The 19,929-nt window shown below is 52.7% G+C and overlaps 6 protein-coding genes across 6 annotated transcripts; 4 read left to right on the top strand and 2 right to left on the bottom strand.

The window, feature by feature from the left end:
• Positions 1-2,050: 2,050 nt before the first annotated feature.
• On the top strand, positions 2,051-2,722 carry G647_03205 (uncharacterized protein; the record flags this gene model as incomplete). Its single annotated transcript, XM_008727551.1, has 1 exon — positions 2,051-2,722. The coding sequence occupies one exon, from the start codon at positions 2,051-2,053 to the stop codon at positions 2,720-2,722; it is 672 nt and encodes a 223-aa protein (XP_008725773.1).
• Positions 2,723-4,973: 2,251 nt separating this feature from the next.
• Positions 4,974-5,987, top strand: G647_03204 (uncharacterized protein; the record flags this gene model as incomplete). Its single annotated transcript, XM_008727550.1, has 2 exons — positions 4,974-5,482; positions 5,531-5,987. The coding sequence occupies 2 exons, from the start codon at positions 4,974-4,976 to the stop codon at positions 5,985-5,987; spliced, it is 966 nt and encodes a 321-aa protein (XP_008725772.1).
• Positions 5,988-8,829: 2,842 nt separating this feature from the next.
• Positions 8,830-9,434, bottom strand: G647_03203 (uncharacterized protein; the record flags this gene model as incomplete). The annotated part of the gene is made up of 2 exons (XM_008727549.1): positions 8,830-9,236; positions 9,302-9,434. The coding sequence occupies 2 exons, from the start codon at positions 9,432-9,434 to the stop codon at positions 8,830-8,832; spliced, it is 540 nt and encodes a 179-aa protein (XP_008725771.1).
• A 908-nt stretch (positions 9,435-10,342) lies between these two features.
• G647_03202 (uncharacterized protein) lies at positions 10,343-11,906 on the top strand (the record flags this gene model as incomplete). The annotated part of the gene is made up of 2 exons (XM_008727548.1): positions 10,343-11,676; positions 11,726-11,906. The coding sequence occupies 2 exons, from the start codon at positions 10,343-10,345 to the stop codon at positions 11,904-11,906; spliced, it is 1,515 nt and encodes a 504-aa protein (XP_008725770.1).
• Positions 11,907-13,505: 1,599 nt separating this feature from the next.
• Positions 13,506-17,949, bottom strand: G647_03201 (uncharacterized protein; the record flags this gene model as incomplete). Its single annotated transcript, XM_008727547.1, has 8 exons — positions 13,506-14,089; positions 14,139-14,301; positions 14,358-16,136; positions 16,186-16,274; positions 16,323-16,766; positions 16,816-17,023; positions 17,079-17,839; positions 17,895-17,949. The coding sequence occupies 8 exons, from the start codon at positions 17,947-17,949 to the stop codon at positions 13,506-13,508; spliced, it is 4,083 nt and encodes a 1,360-aa protein (XP_008725769.1).
• Positions 17,950-18,610: 661 nt separating this feature from the next.
• G647_03200 (uncharacterized protein) lies at positions 18,611-19,410 on the top strand (the record flags this gene model as incomplete). Its single annotated transcript, XM_008727546.1, has 4 exons — positions 18,611-18,827; positions 18,882-19,001; positions 19,051-19,248; positions 19,301-19,410. The coding sequence occupies 4 exons, from the start codon at positions 18,611-18,613 to the stop codon at positions 19,408-19,410; spliced, it is 645 nt and encodes a 214-aa protein (XP_008725768.1).
• Positions 19,411-19,929: the final 519 nt, after the last annotated feature.

Raw genomic sequence — 19,929 nt, 5'->3', positions numbered from 1 at the left:
GTGCCAGGTGCCGTCCCCTAAACACCACATGAACGTCGATATTGTCGGGTGGTGGGTCCGCTCAGGAACAGGCACCATGCGCATCTTGGCCTTCCCCAAACATGCGAATTTAGTCAATGGCGTCGTGAGCGGCTACTTTTCCCAGCCTTCTCTCACCAATCATATTGGTGTTCCGGAGCTAGGCGTTGTTTTGATTCTGATCAGCTCGCCGTATCCCTTCTCGGCACCAAGCCAACACAGGAAGTGCGTTGTACTGGGGTAGACACTTGAGTAATAACGGCGGCTTAGATCGATAACATTTACAAAGACAGCACGAGGGCAGCAATTGTGTACATGCAGCCGCTAGACAAGCACGTCTGCTTCAGATGCTCCTCTCGTCTCGGAGCAGTTGCATCCATGGTAGGATCGAGATAAGCGAGCGGGCCAAAACATCCCCACGCTGGTAGCTCGTAGCTAGAATGCGATGTGAGATTTCCGACGCTTGGCATCTCACACCTTCTCGATAAGTATAACGCTGGCTGATCTCAACGATGGCTGAGCAAAAGGACGACCTTGAAGCGAGCAAAGCTAGACTCTGCGCAGAAGCTATCTGGATCTTCGTCGATTCCCAGTTCATTTAACACTGATTATCGCCCCCCAGGAACTCGACCCACTACTGCCTCAGGCGACAGGAAGCCGCTCAATCTCGGTTCTCAGTGTGCCTTCCATGTGCGACATGTTGCCCCTGGGGCTGGCACCCACGATATTTGACCCGCACATACGAGTAACATTTGCCTGTACGACGGCGCTGTGGCAAGCAAGCAACCATCTGGCTGCCGAGCTGATCTGAAGTCAAATCGGCTCAGGCTCCGCATCCGAACAAATTCGCCGTCGCTCCACAGCAGCTTGACCTCGATGCATCTCGATTTGAGTTTGTCGTTTTGATCCCTGCATCCCACTGCCTGGACAATCCCAGAGCGCGACTTACAGGCGTGGGCTCAACCGTGTGCCTGCCAGTCTGGAAGGTCCTTCATATTCATCTGTTCGTAGCTGTGGCACAGCCTTCAGCCATGCTCTGAATCCATCACCTGCATCGAACTCAATAAATATTCTATCCGGCATACAATAGTTCTGCAGGTTTTAGCCAGGTACTCATGCAGAGTTTAGCGTTGGATCAAACTCTGCTGCATCCGAGCTTCCCTGAGATATCAGGTACCTCGTGTTCTTAGTGCGTGGTTGGGTCGGTGGACCTTTGATGGTTCGTTCCCGCTCGATCTCACAATCGTGAACCGCAATCAAATACTCGCCAAATTTGCCTTTCTAGTACACGCTATCCCACGCAACCCAGGATGAGATGAAAAATGTGCAACCCAAGGCAAAGCTCAATACTCACCTGCCCTTCTCGACCAGATCCTGCATTTCAGGGGCGAAAACCCATGATCCTCCTCAGAGGTTCGGCCAGCGTCTGTGTCTCCACAACGGAACCTTCTGCAAGGGGCTGGGAGCTACACAGCTTCCCAGAGGTGGTACCCTACTCAACAGTGTTTTCCCATGTAAGGGTTCATCCCGAATGATCTTGTACAGGAGTAAGTCGTGGCAATAGGAGATGCCCAGTGCCGTCCAAGCTTTCCTGATGCCAAAAAGCAATATCAAGCCAACCTTTGACAACGGTACGAACCAACGTCTCACTGCGCTCCCAACATGATCTTGCTCCTAACCATAATATCCAGTGCCGCCAATAAGTCTCCTTCGTGCCCAGCATTCGTACGATAAAGGACCGCTAAAGAACAGACAAAGGCACCGTTCTTGTATCCATGATTTACTGAGTCCTATTTCTAGAATTCTTTGTGCACTTCTGATGATAGTTTCTATTTTCTCAACAACAAAGACCAGCTTCAGCACCCTAGCGTTGCGATTGAAAAGATATGAGTAGGCATATTTCCTTTTACTGTACACATGATCTGAACAAAAGCAAAGCAGCAGAACAGTGGACTTCGGATAGTATTATTCCTGATTACCAACGACAACCTGGCCTCAACATCCAAGGTCATAATTGCTACATCACACCAAGATGGCTGACTCGTGTGGACAACAAATCACTGTCACCGTGACGCAAACGATTCTCCAGGGAGCTGCAACGAGGACCACCAATGCCCCAGCCAGCTCAGACCAAAGCACTCCCCTTTCAAGCTCTGCTTCGACATCCTCGGACGCCGACGATGGCCATGCTTCACCCGTAGCTTTTGGATTCCTTCCAGTCTCCATCTCCGATACTACCTTGACAACTATAGCACCGGCCACCACCATGACCTTGAATCTCGCTCACGCAACTTCCAGCTCGAGCAGGGCTTCCGTTTCCAAAGCCACCAGCGCATCGAGCGAGTGCCCGAAGCCCACTACCTCAGAAGCAGCGGTAACAGCGTCGCCAAAGTCGTCCACGCCACCTGGTACGATTGCTGGGGGCGTAATCGGTTCAATGGCAGGTTTGGCCTTGATCATAGCTCTTCTCCTTTATTGTTGCAGCCGAAAGCGGAAGATCACCTTCAAGCGCAAGGTGCAGAAGACTGACCAGGAAGACCAGGCACATGTGCTGGAATCTGTCACACAGGAAAAGGATGAGGCCGTCCGGCAGCTCGAGCAAACGCGGCAAAGTAAGCCTCTTCCCAGTCCACGTTCATTTGACTTCGGTCTACCCAAGATACCACATAGTACGAGCCCAGTGATGCCACAGCGATGGATCTGAAGGGGACATCTTCCATGAGGAGTGCTAAGCTATCGTGAGTCGTCTCCAAAATTTTGTGCGATACGATTGGACACGATGTTCCGATTTGTACCAAGAGGATCTTTGCCTTGTATACCAACCCCCGTATCTCACCTCTTGCGCATCCGACCTGCCTATGGTACACGTCTTCAGCTCAAATATACCTCTACTTTGTCTGAGGATAGCATGAAGAATGGGATGATTCGTGCTTCGTTGCTGGAGGAGGCCAAGCTGCCGCGTCGACGTTTCGGGCAAAGCGTCTTGGCTCAACCTTATCCCCTCTTCAGATTCCTGTTCTCTTTGTCTTTGTCTCCCTTCTTTGTTCCTGGATCAAGAATGTCCGCCTGCTCGAGTAGACAAGCATACCTATTGGATATGGAACGTCATACTACTGTAGCTGATTGCTACGTTAGGGTTGAGACTTTCTTGCGCGTGATTCTACGACTTGGTTGTGCTGGTATGATGGACTGGGGTGAGCTGATGGTCTAGTTTAAGAATACATCCACGCCTCGTTCCCATGCAACAAACCTGTTACCGGTAGGTGTGCATTGAAGAGGGTGTGCTAGGAGTGATTCGAATTCACGCGGTAGGTGAACCACTCACATGACCTCGACGCAGTCACCGAAAATTATTGATATATATTCTCACTTTGACAAAATTTGGCGTCTGATAAAGGTCGGTTTCCACTGAGGTATTTCTATGCCACAACTAACAATTTCCCCAGACTGGCGGGCCTTGATACGCGGCTGCCCGTGGGGTCCGTGAACCTATCTGTTGCTATACAATTCTCGGGTATAAAGCACCAGTCCTCGATGGAGGAAATCCACTGTAGCGGTTGGCCCCGGGGCCATATGGGTTGCAGCATCCTTGTACCTCTATACTGGACGAGTTGCAAGATGCCCTTTTCGATACGATACACCTCTTCGACTTCAACATTGAGATTTCTTTTTGAAATCTTTCCGGCAAAGATGAAGGTTCGAATGTCGACCTTCATTTTTTCCCTCCTTGTGGGCTTATTGGTTTTACGCCAATACCATTGACAACTTCACAGCCTGCTATGTGCGAGTGAATTCAAGGCGCCAAGCTTACCACAACTCGTGGCTGACAGTGAATGTGCTCTCTGACCCTCGACGCCAAGCCGAGGATCCGTGTGATCAGGAGGCTTCAGCACGGTCGAAGTGAATTGCGCTGTTAGCCTCCTTGCTCAATGATTTTTTACACACACAAGTTTGACATTGGCCTCACCAGCTCATCACGCCACACACTTTCACTCATTTTTATTCTTCTCGAACCAATTTCCTTCATAGCCATGCCTGCTAAGGGTACATCCTATCAGCCGCACGCGAGCACGAGCTCAACGCGAAGTGTCAACACAAAAAAGCGGCTTCATGAGGATGACGACGCTCCGCAGGGTCACGCGCCAGAGAGAGGAAAGTAACCAAAGCATCAACGCATCGGGTCCTGGTCAGATGAAAAACGCAAATTGCTTGATACAGCTACTACAAGTCCACGCCCCAGTCCGGAAGCCTCAATTCCAAAACCCCCACAACCAGCACCAGCCGAACCCAAACAGGAAGCTCGTCCCAGGGCCCAGCCAATCGAAGCCCGCGCCTATCGATTGACGGTTACAAACCTAGAGAAGCTGTTGGTCAGGAGGTCGATAGCTCTCAAGCATGGGGCAGCACACGAACATAGAGACAGAAAGTTGGGTTGGTGCAGCTGTAAAGCTGGTGACCATGAACAAGAGGCAATTCTCTGTGATGATCCGGACTGCGAAACGATCTGGTATCATAAGACTTGTGGAAGGAAAGAAGTGCAAGACTTCTGTGGGCGGCTGAGTAAGTCAAACCACCTCCACACGCCCACTGGTAGTTTCTTGCGTATTGACTCATCAAAGACCTATGGATTTGCTGCTCGTGCTTCTTTAAGAGAAAGCGTCAACATGACATAGATATGAGCGAATTGGCAGCCCAGGACCAGAAGAGAGGACCACACTCTTTGGATGATCTAGATGGGCAGGATTCTGTCCGAGATCGCGATGCGTCTGTTGTATCTTCTATCGAAGTCGACGACTCCACTACTGCAAGATACACCCCCAGTGGACAGTAACCCGAGACAACCACTCCTCCGAGCTATGGTGTAGAGACAGCGTCCGCGAAGAGCCCTCAATTCCCTCGAGAAACCGGATCCGCAGCTACTCCTGCACCTCTTACGCTTCTGGAACAAGACGAACATGACGATGAACCTCAAAAAGCAAGCGCACAAATCACGCAAGCTGATAACCTGTCTCAAGTCCCTGCTCAATCTCTACAAGCACAGCGCAGTGAACTCTGCCGGCAAAAATGGAGGGCGAGAACCCACAGGCCCGGACGTCGTTGAGAGAGTATCCGAGGAACAAAGTCAGAACATCGACGAGCACCAGCGGACATCAACCCCACAGTCCGAACGCACTCTTGAGGACGATCATACGTCTTCTAGTGAAACCGAAAGCTGCCACAGCCGAGATTCGCAGGATGCTCAGACGCAAGGAAGTTCGATGCAAGCCAGGGCAAGACAGAGATATACCAATTTTATCCACAGGGATCCTGAGGTTCTTGGCTTGGCTTACCGAGTGACCAACCTCGAAAAGATTTCGGCATCGGCGAAGTCATGGACTTCTAGCGAAAGTCACTGCATCGACAAAACAATGACGGAAGAGAAGTGTATTGTGATACGCTACTTGCACGGTGAAGAAGTGCCAGCGTGAGTGACATCAGCCATTTCCATCTGGCGGAGTACTAATCTGAACAGTCCCGTCGCACCACCTGGAGGCTCAGAAGCCTTCCTTCATATCAGATGCTGTCGCGAGAACGACTTCAAGTCGAGGCACGTCGTGGAGGTCCCGGTTCGACTGCTCATGATGTTCTCGCCGGCGCTGAACGGTTTCGACATCTTCAGCAACGCCAGCCAGTTGTTCGGTGCGGTGCACGGCACGTTCGTTGGCACGATCGATGTCGGCCGCATTGACAAGGGCGTCGTCGAGAGTGCAGTGACCTTTTTAAAGGGCGGAGTTCTGGAAGTCAGACTCCCAGCCCTGGGCGAGCACATCTCGTACGGGGAGAAGAAGGCGTTGTTGCAGACAGCTGACCTCGCGCACAAGCTGGACATTATATGTCTGCAGAAGGCGGCGATGCATGCCATCTGCGTCTCTGTCCTGCGAGAGCAAACTGATTGGGACAACGAGGAAACTCGCTTGTTGCTTCAGTGACGGTGACCTGGGAGGGGAACCCTGCTCGGGATCTGGATAAGATCATCGACAGCGGGTTGATTGAGAACCCCCACGTCCTGCCGATGCTGGCGTGTGAGAGGGAGGACCGTCGTGAGCTGTGTGCGATGAGTGCGGTGTGCTTCGGGCTGGGTGATAGGATCCAGCTGGATCCGGAAATTTATGAGATGTTCTGAAGGAGCATGGTGTTGTACAACGACCTCAGTGCGCCAGGTTGCGCACTAGAGCGTCCTAATGGCAATGACCATGCATATTTTCATTGAATTTGTCTTCGCCTGTGAACAGAGTGATACGCATTGCTGCTGATCACAGTGTCCGCCCGTCACTCAAGCTGCATCTTTCGTCAACAATGATGCTGGACTGACGGGTCGAAGGTGCCATATTGCGCCAAACCCAACTCAGTCTAGTTTCCTTGGCACCGACGGCGACCCTTTCGAACCTTACATTATGTTTGTTTCCTCTCACTTCATCGGCTCTTTCTTTCTTGTCCATGTCTAATGATGTTGTCCGATGTGATTAAATCTACTTTTCACCACTCAAAGAGCAAGCTTAGTCCTTTGACACACTTCACATCGAGTCAGGTCACGCGGAGACAGTGGCTGTCAATACACCCTTTGACAGCATTCCTCTTGTGGACGGTGGTTATGGCATACTTGTGGCTCGGCTCGAGTCTCAGCATGGCTCGAAATCAATGGTGCTACAAGACATGAGTGGAGATACTCACTGCTTGGTGAGCTTAGATGAATGTCTGTTGATGCATGTGAAGCGGCTAGGATATGTCTGCACATACCGCCCTGATTTTGAGGTATATCAACCGTGCCAGCCGATCTTCCAAAACAACGGTGAGCCGTACCCTGTCGATCCCCGGGACGACGCAGTTCTTGAGACTGGAGGACGCATGGCTGAGCGTTGGCTTGATGTACCTCCCATGCACGCATTGTGGAGCAACGAAACGCTCCACCGGATGCAATGACTGCTGGACAGAAATCCCTACTACATTAAGTGATCATCGTATGGCGACCACCCATCTTGCAGATAATTGTGAAAGGTAAGACCTCATTACCATTACAGTTGGGAACAGATGGCATATGTTGATGTTGTACCCTTTCCTCAACGCAGCACCGCCCTCCTGTTACAATGCTGCAACATGCGATACAGTCCATTAGCCAGTCTTGACTACCTAGTCGGTCATGGAGGTGCAGTGTTGGAAGCGACATTCCCTCGATTCTCACACGGAGCGTCTCAGCCTAGACCATCACCATCAAACTGTAACACAGCGCACTGTATCACGTTGTGTTGCGCTGGACTACCCGTATAACGCAAATACATCACATTGCATTGGATTGCATGGAATGGATTGCCACGATACTTTATGAGAAGGCATAGCGTGGGACCTCAACCCCCTTCCCCTGGGGTAAACATCGTGGTTGCTTCCTATGTACCCACTTGCCTGCCCTTCGAGTCTGCTTGACTTGTCGCCCCTCCGCTGTTCTCCCTTCGTCAAGAACGTCCACCAGTCCAACTACGAATACAGTACTGCGTACTTACAGACTTACTCACCGACCATGGGGTTTCCGCATGGAATGGAATGAGACGGAGATATCGGTAGCGGCTCGATCTGCGCGGAACTGAAACGGTCTTCGAGAAGTACTTGACCCTAATGTTCTTCTTCTTCCTGTGTTCCAGGCTGATGGTGCGGGTTATGAGTTTCGCACATCCAGAACGAGCAGTCCCCATTTTTCTGGACAGTTAGAGGTGGTCACGTTTCGGACGAATGTAAAAGAGAGCTCAGAGCTAGTCGGTTGGTTCGGTTTTTGACAGTACGAGAGCGGTGGATATTTTCTCTCTCTCCCTTACTCTTTCACTCATTCACTCTCTCCCTCTCCCTCTCCCTCTCTGTCTTTTTCTCTCTGTCTTTTCCTCCCTGTCTTTTCCTCTCTGTCTTTTTCTCTCTGTCTTTTTCTTCTCTCTCTCTCTCTCTCTCCATTTCTGCTTTCAATCTTTGACTTTGTTGCGCTGCCGCTTAAATTAGCTACGTAACTAGCTAGTTGATTGAGACAGATGTTTCTGAGTTGAGCCGTGTTGAGCCGAGCCGAGCTGCCCTCATCTGATATGATCTGCTCGACGGGTATGGTGCACACACTGGCGGCTTTGGGATAGAGGTACAGTCTTAAAACCCCAGTACTGGGTAAGAAAGCGGGTGAATCCACACTAACGTGGCGGAAAATCGAGAAAGAGCAGGGTCTCTCTGTAAAGCAGGACATCCTCTGCTAACGAAGGATTCAGAAGTGGGATGCAGTCTACACTAAGTAAGTGCCTCATCTTATCAACGTTTACGGGGTAGGGTGTCGAGGTGCTCCAGTCAGTAGAAGGAAAGAAAACGCGTGATGGACTGAGCAAGGTGGATATCATTGATGTGGAAAGCAGGTAGCATCAGATGGATCCCAGGAACATCATCCTGCCCAGAACAGGCGGCATAGGGTTGTAGTCCCCAATCATGTGTCGCAATATCCCATTCAAGTTGTCCTTGGGCCCAAAGAACATTCTCCCGACCCATGCCTCTCAACCCTTTTGTTGCGGCTTCATGTGCCATTGGGTCCCCCAACTTTGATCTTCGACCAAGATGACCTTTGGCGGGGTGTGAAGGTTGCTGTTACCACAAAATCACAATTTGCGTTTGTATTCTGACTTCCCAAAAGTAAGGTGAAGAAGACAAGCGAGAAGAACACATGTGGCTCAGAAAGAGAGTGAAGGAGACGGATGCCACCATACGAACCCGATCGTTCCCAGCTCCGAAATCGAAGAAAGCCCATCGCTGCAGGAATCACTCGTCGGGCGGGTCCGAGAAGAGACCAATTCGTACACGGTGAAATTGTGGTAGCTTCGGGATCACGACCGCCATGAGTGCCATGAAGTTGATGGTGAAGTAAGTAAAGTCGTAGTGGGTATAATGCGTACTCAGCAGAAACAGGACGATGGGGACCGACAGTAAGAACTTCTTTGCCGGCGTATATTGGTCGCCGTTATCGATCTGCTCCCACATATTGAGGTTGTCATATGCTCCCGCATTGAATTCGAAGGGCACGCCTCGCACCCAGTGAAACATAAGATATGAGCCGGCCATATAGGTTATGTTGGTCAGGGTCCACGATATCTCCTGGGTGACGCCGGGGATTATATCGAAGAGGATCTTGAGACCAAGTATGATGACGGGGTGTATCGTCCAGGCCCCTGCATAACCATCGGTCAGTCTTCTGTCAAGCAAGGCACCGGTCTCCACGACTGCGGAAGCGTACCTTTTGCGTTCACCCATTGCGAGTTGAGGTTGGGCAGGGCGGACTGATCGCTGATCTGTTCTAACGACTCGGGGGGTTCTTGGTATATTATACTGCTAGATCTCCTCCGTCGGCCGCTTTTCGTGGTACTCATGCTTGGATCGTAGGACGAGACGGGAGGTGCAAGTCTCGCATTGGCTTCAAAGGAGATGCTTCGGTGAAGGGCTGTTTGGGAGGTCATCTGCGTGAGAGAAGAGATGCAGTAGGGGCTCAGTCGACGACGCCTGCGTGTGTGGTCAGCACGGCGAGTGTTGAAGGTGGCGTCAGAACTCGCGGGTACCTGAAGTGGTGGCAGGCGGGACAAATCGCGTTGAGCACAGCACGACTGAGAAGGCCCGGATTCTGACCTGGCGAAGTAAAGTGGGAGTGAGCAGCGATTGAGTCCAAGTTGAGAGGCTTCGAAAGCTGTGTGAATAGAGTGTTGAGTATCCGGAGAGTCAAAGACCGAAATGGTACGAGTATGCACGGAGACACGCTGTGGTGGTTTCACATCGAGAATTCATGGGGGAATGGCCAAAGTGGATGGGCGAGCCCAGCTTCCAGTTAAAGGACACTGCATACGTAGCCACCAACCCATCTAACTTTAGCGAGCCCTGCGCGCCGCAGGCAGCACACGACCATTCCGGCGCGGCGTGGTGGCGCTTCTGCTTCGCCGGACCTCCCATTCTTGGCGCCCGTCCGGGTCGTTGTGCAACTTTCACCACCCGCTCAGAGATTTCTTGAACACGCGTTCCGTGACCTGAAAGGTACCTGATGAGTAGACTCGCTCCCAACGATGATGGCGATAGCGAGTCTAGGACCTCCGCTGTAGGTTCCATCCGCCAAATCAGGCGAAGAGGTCAAGTTTATGCCGCACCTTCTCTTTCACCTGCAACGTCGTCACCCTCATCTCTCAATTCAGGCACGGCCACTGAGACTTCGCAGCCTCCCAGCCGCGCAGACAGACAAGTATCAGAGGTACCTCTGTTGCCGGCAGCAGCAGCAGTATCCTCCAGCGTCGCGATGGCTTCCAGTTCAGGGTATGGGAATAACCGTCTAGCTACGGGCTTCCGCCAGATGCCACTGCCTCCCCTTCAGCCAGTCATGCGCAAATCCCCCGACTCTTCCCAAATGGCTGCCAATCTAGGCGCTTCCTCGTATGACGCCATTGAGATTTCAGACGACGAGGAAGACGACGAGGAAGATGACGAGGAAGAGTCGGACGGTGGGATGGTCATTAACGTTGGCCACTCCGAACACGAAGACGCTTCCGACTCCATGGATGTCGATGAGGTCTACGGCGCTCAGTCAAGAGGAGGTGGCACAGAGGCACATTCCTCTGCACGAGAAACATCCCAGTCCTTGTCTTCCACGGGACACCAAGCTCACAACCAGCTACAGGGCGATCTCGAGCGATTTGTCAACGTTGTCTCCACCGAATCCTCGGTGACGAATTCTAGTGCCCATGCAGGTCCACGGTTGGCGGATCTGAGCCCAGAAGACCTTGAAAACCAAATCAAATATGCCTTCTTCGATGTCGACTCCGACACTATAGATCTCAATCAGGCCGCCGTCTGCCTCAACTGTCTTCAGCCAGGTCATGCTGAGCGAAACTGTCCAGAAATTGTATGCGTCTACTGCTCGAACCCCCATTCCAGCCGCTCCTGTCCCCGGCTTCAGCGGTGCTCAAGGTGCCGCGATAGAGGACACGCCGCCGAGTCTTGCCGGAGTAGCCTGAAGGTTACCACTGTTCCTTGCGACATTTGCGGAGGTCTGAGCCACGTCGAACAAACATGTCCTCAGCGATTTTTCCCTTGGAGTAGAGACCCTCTCGGCGAGCCTTTGAGGCTCTGGGTCTCTTGTAGTATCTGTGCAAGCAAGTCACATTTGGTGGGTGACTGTGAACTTGCCAACCAAGCAGCAACAGCGAGATGGTCTCTGAAAGCTTTCCCGCGAGACTCGATTATCAATCTCAGCGTCGGGGCTGACACGGAGCGCATGGAAGAAATGGCTGCCAACCGCGGTCTCCGACCAGAAGGCCTCAAGATTAGAGGTCGTGCAGGCCTTCTGAAAGCAGGTGTATCAACTCCGGCTCAAGAATCAGACAATACCGACGAAGAGGAGCAATTCATTAGGCCAGCGATCAAGATTCATGATGTTCCTGTCCCACCCAATTTCAAGCTTTCGGAGCCAAAACGTCTCGTGCAAGCAAAGACAGCTGCACTAGCCAAGCCCGCTGAACCTCAGATTAATTTCGGGAACACGCCAAGCCGAGCCATCCTTACAGAATTCGTCGCCGAGGTGAATAGTTCGAGGCAAAAAGAGGGCAAGGCTCAGGTTCAATTGAAGTATCGAGAGTACGCTCCCCATTTCTCTGTCCTGATCACATGTCTAACTTGCATACAGCAACGGACCCCACATCATCGACCCTGCAAGGCCCGCGAAAAAGTCCAAACCCCTAGGCAACGATAGTGAACAGAGACGCGTCATATGGGAATGGGTCAAAGGGGGTAAGAAGAGCGGAACGACTGTTGGTAGTACGCAATCGCGTCCTACCACGAGACTGGGCGAGGCATATCTCGTCTAGTGAGTCATAGAGGTATGCTTACATGAGTTATGGCACGGCGTCGAGGTTACAGCTTTTGGAGCAACACTTGTGCTCGGGGAGAGGGTCCTCGCCGCGTTTCAGCAGGGCAAAGGCGTTGATGTATTATCAGGCTCAGGCGGTATCGGTTACTGACGGTCACCGTAACCGTGATGGCCAGGGAGAAACCTTGATATCCGTACCACAAGGCTGGCGACAAAATTGAAGCCATGTTTTCAAACGTGATAAAACAGGAAGTCAACCCTAGACACCACGGCGCGGTCGCAGGATCCAGGTCACCTACTCACCGTCGGTACCTTGATGCTGACATTCTTCTCAGACCCAATGCGACAACTCTTCCGCTTGCCTACCACCCGCTTCAGTGCCACCCAGCCAACTCGACTTGAAAGCACGCTTCGTTTCTCCAACTCAGTGGCACTGGGTAACTCACATTCTGCGGCATTGCAATTTTGTATCGCCTTCACACTATCACATGCTGCATCGACCTCCCAACCTATATGTGGAAATACGAATAGAGCCGGACGACGCCGTTGAGCACGAGGGGCAACGTCCTTGGTAGTTTAGGCGATAGGTTCCCTCACAATGCTGAAAAGGATCGCGGCCTTTGGGAAGCGGCTTGCTTTTCCAGCTCAGAACAACATGTCATCCATGCCAGCCACAGTCTATACCATCCACCAAGAGAGCTGCCTCCTTTATGGATTGTAATCTGACCGACCACAACAAAGCCCTGCCCACTCCTTGTTCATATCGGAGTTACGGAGTACATATTTGGGTTCATCGGCCGACGAGACCCTTCAGAAGAACTCGGCTCAGCTAGGCACGGCTACAGTAGTCAAATCACCAGCCCCTTATTGAAGTGATAAAAAGAAAGGGCGGGGTATGTTTCGTTCCAGTGAGCTGCTATACTACTATAATTAGGCAGGCGGTAAGCATCTTGATCAGAGCTCCCCACGGGCAATGGACACAGCGAGCTCGAGCTCAATTAAGATACATTACATCCATAGGATTGCACTTTTGTACGTGATCCGACGACGGAATCTCGACCTGCTTGTCTTGGGTCTCCAGGACTATTACTACTTACGTATTATGTATGAAGCAGCAGCGTCCGTCGTGGCCATCGCCTTGGTACTTCACACTTATACGCATCCACTGCCCCGTGTCACTGGTCAAGTGCAGCATCATTGTGGAAAGGCCCCAGAAGGACTATAGCCATGGCATTGCGAGCAAAGAAGTGGGCTGTCTTTCGGTGTTTGGGGCATTCGCCGCGACGCGCAGAGGCGTAAGAAGAACCCCGTTAGGCCCACGCGACATTGATGGTGTGGAAAGTGGAAGACCAATGTCGTACCCGCCACGCCGTGCTCTAGCTATTGTACGCGCGATGCAATGCTGCGCCTTTCTTTCCAGCCGATGCAGTCCTGGTTTTACACTGACACAATGCTTTAAATGCCTCTCCGCTCCGCCATCATTCATCTGGGTGTCCAAAATCGCAGTCAACCTCGCTGACCGCTCAGTTCGGCAGCCCGAGGTCAGCATCACAGCAGAGGCTGCAAATTCCACCACGCATCTTCCTGGTCGTTCTCATTACCACTCAATCGCCCTATCCGCAATCAGTTCACTATCATCCCAATCGCCTTCCTTCTTAATTTTCGGGTCCGGCGGGTGGACAAGGATATTGTCGGAGAGGGCCTGCTCACCACCGTTGACGTATTCCAGCATTTCCACGTCTTCTTCGCCGCTACCGGTAGCCCGAGTTGGCGGCATCGCTGACATTTGGTTTTGCGGAGGGTTCCGTGAGGGAACAGGAGGTGGTTGATCCGGTGGCGGAAACACAATTTCTCGTTTGACCGTCTCGGCCAAGGTATCAATCTTATCCGCGTCGAGATAGATCAAGAGGTATGGATTCGGTGGCGGATTGTTGGCCGACTGTTGGCCTTGCGCATATGGATTGCCGAAGATTTCGTTTCGGTTCGTTACGATGGAGACGCGGTCGTCGTTGTATTTCCGCCAGATTTCCTTCTTGTGGTCGTAGATGTAGACCCAATAGTGGCCGCCGCCAGCGCTGCCGCGGTGGAAGAATGCGGCGTGCAGGCGATACGGGTGTTTGCGCATGTCGGCGAAGGACTCTTTAACCTGTTGAGTGAGCTGGGTGATTCGGCCTCGAATTTCTATGAACGGTCAGTGGAGTCCACAATATTTGTGGCCGGGAAAACTCACCTTCGAGCTCACACCGAGCGGTTTCTGCAAGGGTCCCTAGGGTCGCGATGGCGTTCGGATTGATGTCCAAGCCTTCGGATATTTGGTCGCTGCGAATCTCCGACAGGTGCTCGAGCGCCAGCTTTGCATCTTCGAGAAGGCTTGGAATGTCGGCGGATTTCGCCTGCACAAATGTCAGTTGTCAACATTGGAGGCATTGCAGTGAAGCACAAAGCCTACATATTTCTCTTCCAATTCGTCTCTGCGAGCAACAAGCAACGACAGCTCTTTCTTAATCTCCCATGTCTGCTGCCGTCTTTGCATCAAGTCGGAATCTGGTGGACTTTCAAGGTAGCGATCCATGTAGATGGTCTCCGGTACGTCGACATGGTAGTTGAGTTTCTCTTGGCGTTTGATTTCATTGTTCCACGACACTCGGTCCAGAGCTATGCTTAGCACTGGCGGTAGACCAGCGATGGAAGTATATGCCCTGGCACCACTTTGCGCGTCTTGAAGGTCGAATTCATTGTCGATGGCAGCGTAGACATCGCTCGGTCGTTGAAAGACGCGCGTAATGATATTGAGGAATGGCAATGTTACTGGTGGTTCCTTTTGCGGTTCAGTATGGACAATCTGCTGACCGAAGAAGAGATCGTGGATCTCGTCACGTTGCTCGCCAGACTTGTCGAAGCCCGTGGGCCGCATTGCATATGACAATTGGATGATGCAGTGGTTCATGACCTCGGTGACATCCTGCTGTCGCGCGTACTCTTCCAATGTCGTGGTTGGATTCTGAATTGGTTTCCTTGGAGGCACTGGCGGTGGCTTTCCGGGAGGCGGAGCGAACCTCATGAGTTCCGGATCTATGTCAGTCCCCTTGTCGGTTGTCTGCTCGGACGATGCAGGTGCTTGCGCATTCAGCATTGACGCTGCGGTCGGCTCTAGAGGTTGGCCTGTCCAAGGCGATGCGGCCATTGTTGTCATCGGAGGCTTGATAGGCGACACATTTTCTTTGTTATCCACGGCCGAAGATTGCTCCTGCTGCTCCTGCTCATTTAGCCCTTCAGCGGTATTCTGCTCACTGTCGGGCTTGGAGACTAGGGTGATTTCACTAGAGTTGTCGTTCATCGTTGCGTCGTCAACTGCATCTGCGCCACTCGCGGCATCAAGTATTGAGGCGTCGAAAGTGGACAGAGGGTCGCCGATAGTGTCGGCCTCAGCAGGAGACTGGGCCACCGCAGAATCTGGTGCGCCATTAGCCGCAGAGTCGTCCTTGGGTAACGGGCCCAGTAGAGGCATATTGTCAATGGAGCCTAAGCTGGGCCGCTCGTTGGACTTGAGGGTCGATCTGCGACGCATCTTTTCCTTGACGCTTTCGGTTTCCAGCGTCAGTCGTGCCAGTTCCTGCTCTGGCTTGATTGAGGACTGTGGCGTCTGGATCATGCCGCGAAACAGCGACGCCAGGCTATCAACGAATTTCTGCGCACTTTGTACCTCTTTGACACTGACTTTCCGCTGGCCAACTCGTTTTGTCTCCATGCTCTTCTCATCCAGACCCATCTTGTACCTGTCGAAATCGAGCACCAGCCGTCGCAGCTCGTTCATGGTGAACAAAAACTGCAAGAGACTGTTGAGGTAACAGGTGTTTCCGATATTTTCGAGACCGACGGGCTCTTCTGGTGTGCCTTGCGGTTCCCTGGGCGCCGCGCTGTGCAGTTGATCCAACAAGATCGAGCTCTTGCGTTCGCGGGCGATGGCGGTCAGGGCTCTATTGTAGTGGTCGACGCTGCCTGGATTATCCTCAACAGCCATGGTGTATTGAAGCAGAACCATCTCATCTTCGACCGCCCGGTTTTCGATCTGGAGCACTTGGTATCCTTCGGCAGCCTCCATGACGTTGTGCGCGTCTGCTGAAAATCCCGAGTCGATCCACTGGGTCAAGAATCGACTTTGCCGGTGCCTCGCGATCAGACGAACAGCTTGGATGGCTTGATCCTCTAGAGTTTTGTTCTCGGAGGTCTGAAGACTGTCAGTTTGGTTGCCTAGCGCCTCTGGTGAGGTGACAAACCTTGACAGCAAACAATGCTTGAATGCTCTCATCATCATTTGAGGCATCAGCGTCCAAGAAGGCAAGCGCCGCCTCGTAGCTATCAATGACTGCGGAACGATCAGTTATGGTAGCTGCGACCGGTCCGATGTACTCACTGTTCATCGCAGTGTCTGTGATGCGTTTGCTGTTACGATGGACGCCTATGATGCGCAAGTAGTCTCGCAGTTGGTGCTCGTGGCTCGGGGAATCTGCCAACTGGGCGGTGAAACTGCCGATGACATCTTCGTCGCTGATTGTACTTTCCTGCCCAAGTAGATGCAAGGCTCTGTAAGCCTCCGTTAACATCTCCGTATCGAACCGGCCCTGCGACGTCTCTATGACAACTTCAGTTTCCAAATCAGGGCTTTGGCGCAGGCTTGCGATGTATTTCAGGCTACTGAGATATACGGGTGCATTTTGCGGGTCAGTCTGTATTTGCCATTGATATGCTCTGGCAATAAGAGGATCGGACAGATCCATCGGAGCACCCAGGGCGATGAACGGGGGTGTCCGCATGTCGGGCGAGATATGCGATGCCCTGCTCGACGGATGCGAATCATCTACACCGTCTATTAGCAAACCACGTGCAGCGACGGGTAGGCAACGCACAGTCTTGACACCCCAGGGCCCGTGACAGTTCCCTCTCAGCAGGCACAGGTGGTGATACATCTTGGAGTTGCTGACGTTCCTCGTAAGGTCGTGCCATGATGAGGGTTAGCAGCTCGTGCTCGGCATTGTCTAACCACAGATTGACGGGACTTTGGTAGGGCTGCTGGTCCTCAAAGTCTGGTTCTGGGACCATCCAGCAATCGCCCGGCTACCAGACAACAGGTCAATATCGACGCAAAAACGTAATGCGATCGCTGACCTACCACCAGTTGAAACCCGAGGTGCTCTAGCACATCTCTGCAAGCACTGCCTTCTGGACCAAATCGAACGATAAAGCGCTTGTTGGACAAATTGATCGACTTGAACTTCGGATCATCTCTTGCTCTCCAGGAGTTCTTCAGGTAGGCTCGGAGGTCGAGCAGGACATCCATCGGGCCAGGATGCCGCATTCCTTCGGTATTACCGCCTCTTTCTCGGAATGCATCTTCTGTTCTTTGCCGGAGCAACCCAGGATCGGTCAGGGTGTGAACGTCGCTTTGCCGCAGCACCGGGGGACTGAAGCGCAGGGTGACTGTAGCGGAGCAAGTATGTGAAGAGCACTTGTACGTATATATCTCGTCTTGAGAGTTTGGGTTTAGACGCCTCCATGCGTTCCTCTCCAGAGGCTCTTGAAACTCCGACCTCACCAGGTGATGTAGGGGATGTTGAGGGCTCGGACAGGGCTCCTCGTCGAATCTGATGGTATAGTCAATCTTGACATGGAGGTGCACGCGGCACACTTGACAGACCGCTGCCACGGTCCATATCGTCTGCGGGCCCGGTCTTTCGTCCAACGCAGGTGATTGAGACTGTTTTGGCTTCAGGCCGAACTTGTGTCTGCAGCTCTGAAGAGGTAGGGCTTCTGCGAGGTACTGTACATTGGTGAATGCGAGCGGAGAGTCGGCCAGCAGGTTTGGAATGTCTCTCGAGTCCCGCCATGGCGCATAGAGCGTTACGTCCTCGAGGAGAGCTGGAGCGGTGCGCCCTGTGATGTACAGTTATTATGATGCAAGCTCTCGCTTTGCTCTCTCCCTACGCACCAGATCCCTTTATCGGCGCAATAAATGACCGGATATTCCCCTGCACCCCAGCCATCAAAGATGGATTGGCGATGGATTACCGGCTACCTAGGCGAGCACCGCAGGCAGAGGAGGCGGCGGATTGAGGCGGCGAAGCAGGTGAGAAGGGAAGCCTCTGAAATATAGTCATGCGAACAATGGCGATCCCGAGAAGCACATCTACTATGATGGAGAGGTGAAAGTTCAGGTCGGTCTTGGGCAGACGACGCGGAGACTGAAGGGAAGGCTGCCCAAGACTGTTGGCGACACAGGTCCCCGTCGACGAATGACAGAAGCGGCGGCACTGTGAATCATAGGTGCAGAGAAGCTATCGACCGTTGGAAGTGTACAATGGGCCTGCCATCACGGGAGACTTGGCTGTTGCGGCGTTGTTCGTAGCAGCCTGGCAATGGCAAATAGTATCAACTGTCGAAGCTGGAGATTCCATTTCCGGCGGCGCGTAGCCTTTAGCGGCGTCATTTCATGCCTTGCCATGCCAAGCCGAGCCTGCGCATCTCCAACATCAGAGCTTCAATTGCAGACGCTCCGTATGACAGCGAACAAGACTGCCCCAGGTGAAGTACCGGCCTATTCGCACTTCGTCCCCTTCCACGAACCTCCTTCGAGTTGCTTGTCTCGGTGCAGCTCCTGATGATTTGAGCTCCTCGGTTTGAGCTTCCACAGTCAAGACCGCAGCCATGGGGGACTTGGTCGACCCGAAGCCCAACCTCGATGCCGACGTCGACGTTGGCCCCGTCTACCAACCACAAGATGCACTGGGCCGCTCCGCCCGGTCGGCGATGATGACAGGCGCCGCGGGCCTCTTCATCGCCTCGGTACAGAACACAGTGGCGAAGGAACAAATTGGTGCTTTCGGGGTGTTTACGCGGTTTGGGAGAACGATTGGTCTACTGAGTATGGCTGGCACAATCTAGCGGTCGAAGCAGGACATGTTCTGACACCTTCTAGCGGCAATGGGAGGAGTTTTCCAGTTCACCAGCATCGCCTCGGCCAATCTGCGTGAAAAGAACGACTTTGTCAACCACACAATTGGAGGTGCCCTGGCTGGATCTTTAAATGGGCTTTGGAGTATGGTAACACACTCCGACACACAAGCGACGTTACTGACCGGCTGCAGAGCGGTCGATGGTTTCGACGTTAGGTAGCGCTCTGGCCTTGGGCAGCGTAATGGGTGTAATCAGCTACACCGGTCGCACCATGTTCGAGTCAGCTGCAGACAAGCCTTTCGCCGACCGAATGGCATATAAAGATGAGGCCAAGGCTAGGTTCAGGAGACCTCTCAACGAAACGATCAATGAACTGGGTGAAGGCAGAGGTAAGATTGTCCGTCAGAACACACTTTTGAGCGGCGGATTGACCAGCGTTAGGCATCTACGGACCTGGGTACGAGGAAAGACGGAAGCAGAGAATCAAGGAAAGATACGGCTTCGATGTGCAGCCGCCATATTATGAGAGCAAGTCTGCACCTGGGGCATAAGGACCTCAGTCTGTGGTGGCTCACTTGACCCAGTCTCGCATGGGATGTTAGAGAACCCTGGGCTGTCTCCAACCGATTGATCTCGAAAGGACAACATGGATGCCATGGACAAGCGTATGGACTTTCGATGAGGAGCAAGTCATGCAATTGGCAAAGTGGTGAATTCCCCCTGTGTAAATAGTCAAACAAAGACAGCAAGCTCAAACGGCGCTGAGCCTTCTGTGTGGGATCTTGAAAGGGCTTCGGTCCGCAGTAGATCCGCCGGGTGTATTTTCATGCGCGCTTTAGACAAGTCGTTCAAAGTCCACAGACCGTTCGCAAGCAGGCGAGCCGTTTCAGTCCTTATTCCCGCACCCGAGCGCTGCAAGAGGCTACAGTAGCAGGCGGCCGACAGCAAATGTGGAATGAGGAGGACAGTCCTGGTCAGTGATGAGCGCAGCAATGCAGGTGTGTCAGTCAGCGAAGTCCCGCCAAGGCAGCGACTGGATCATTCGAATCAAATGGACGAGCCTTTGCGAC

This window comes from Cladophialophora carrionii (genome assembly GCF_000365165.1).
Source record: "Cladophialophora carrionii CBS 160.54 unplaced genomic scaffold supercont1.2, whole genome shotgun sequence".
Taxonomy (NCBI): domain Eukaryota; kingdom Fungi; phylum Ascomycota; class Eurotiomycetes; order Chaetothyriales; family Herpotrichiellaceae; genus Cladophialophora; species Cladophialophora carrionii.
The sequence above is the reverse complement of the archived record's forward strand: the minus strand, read 5'-3'. Positions and strand labels throughout refer to the sequence as shown.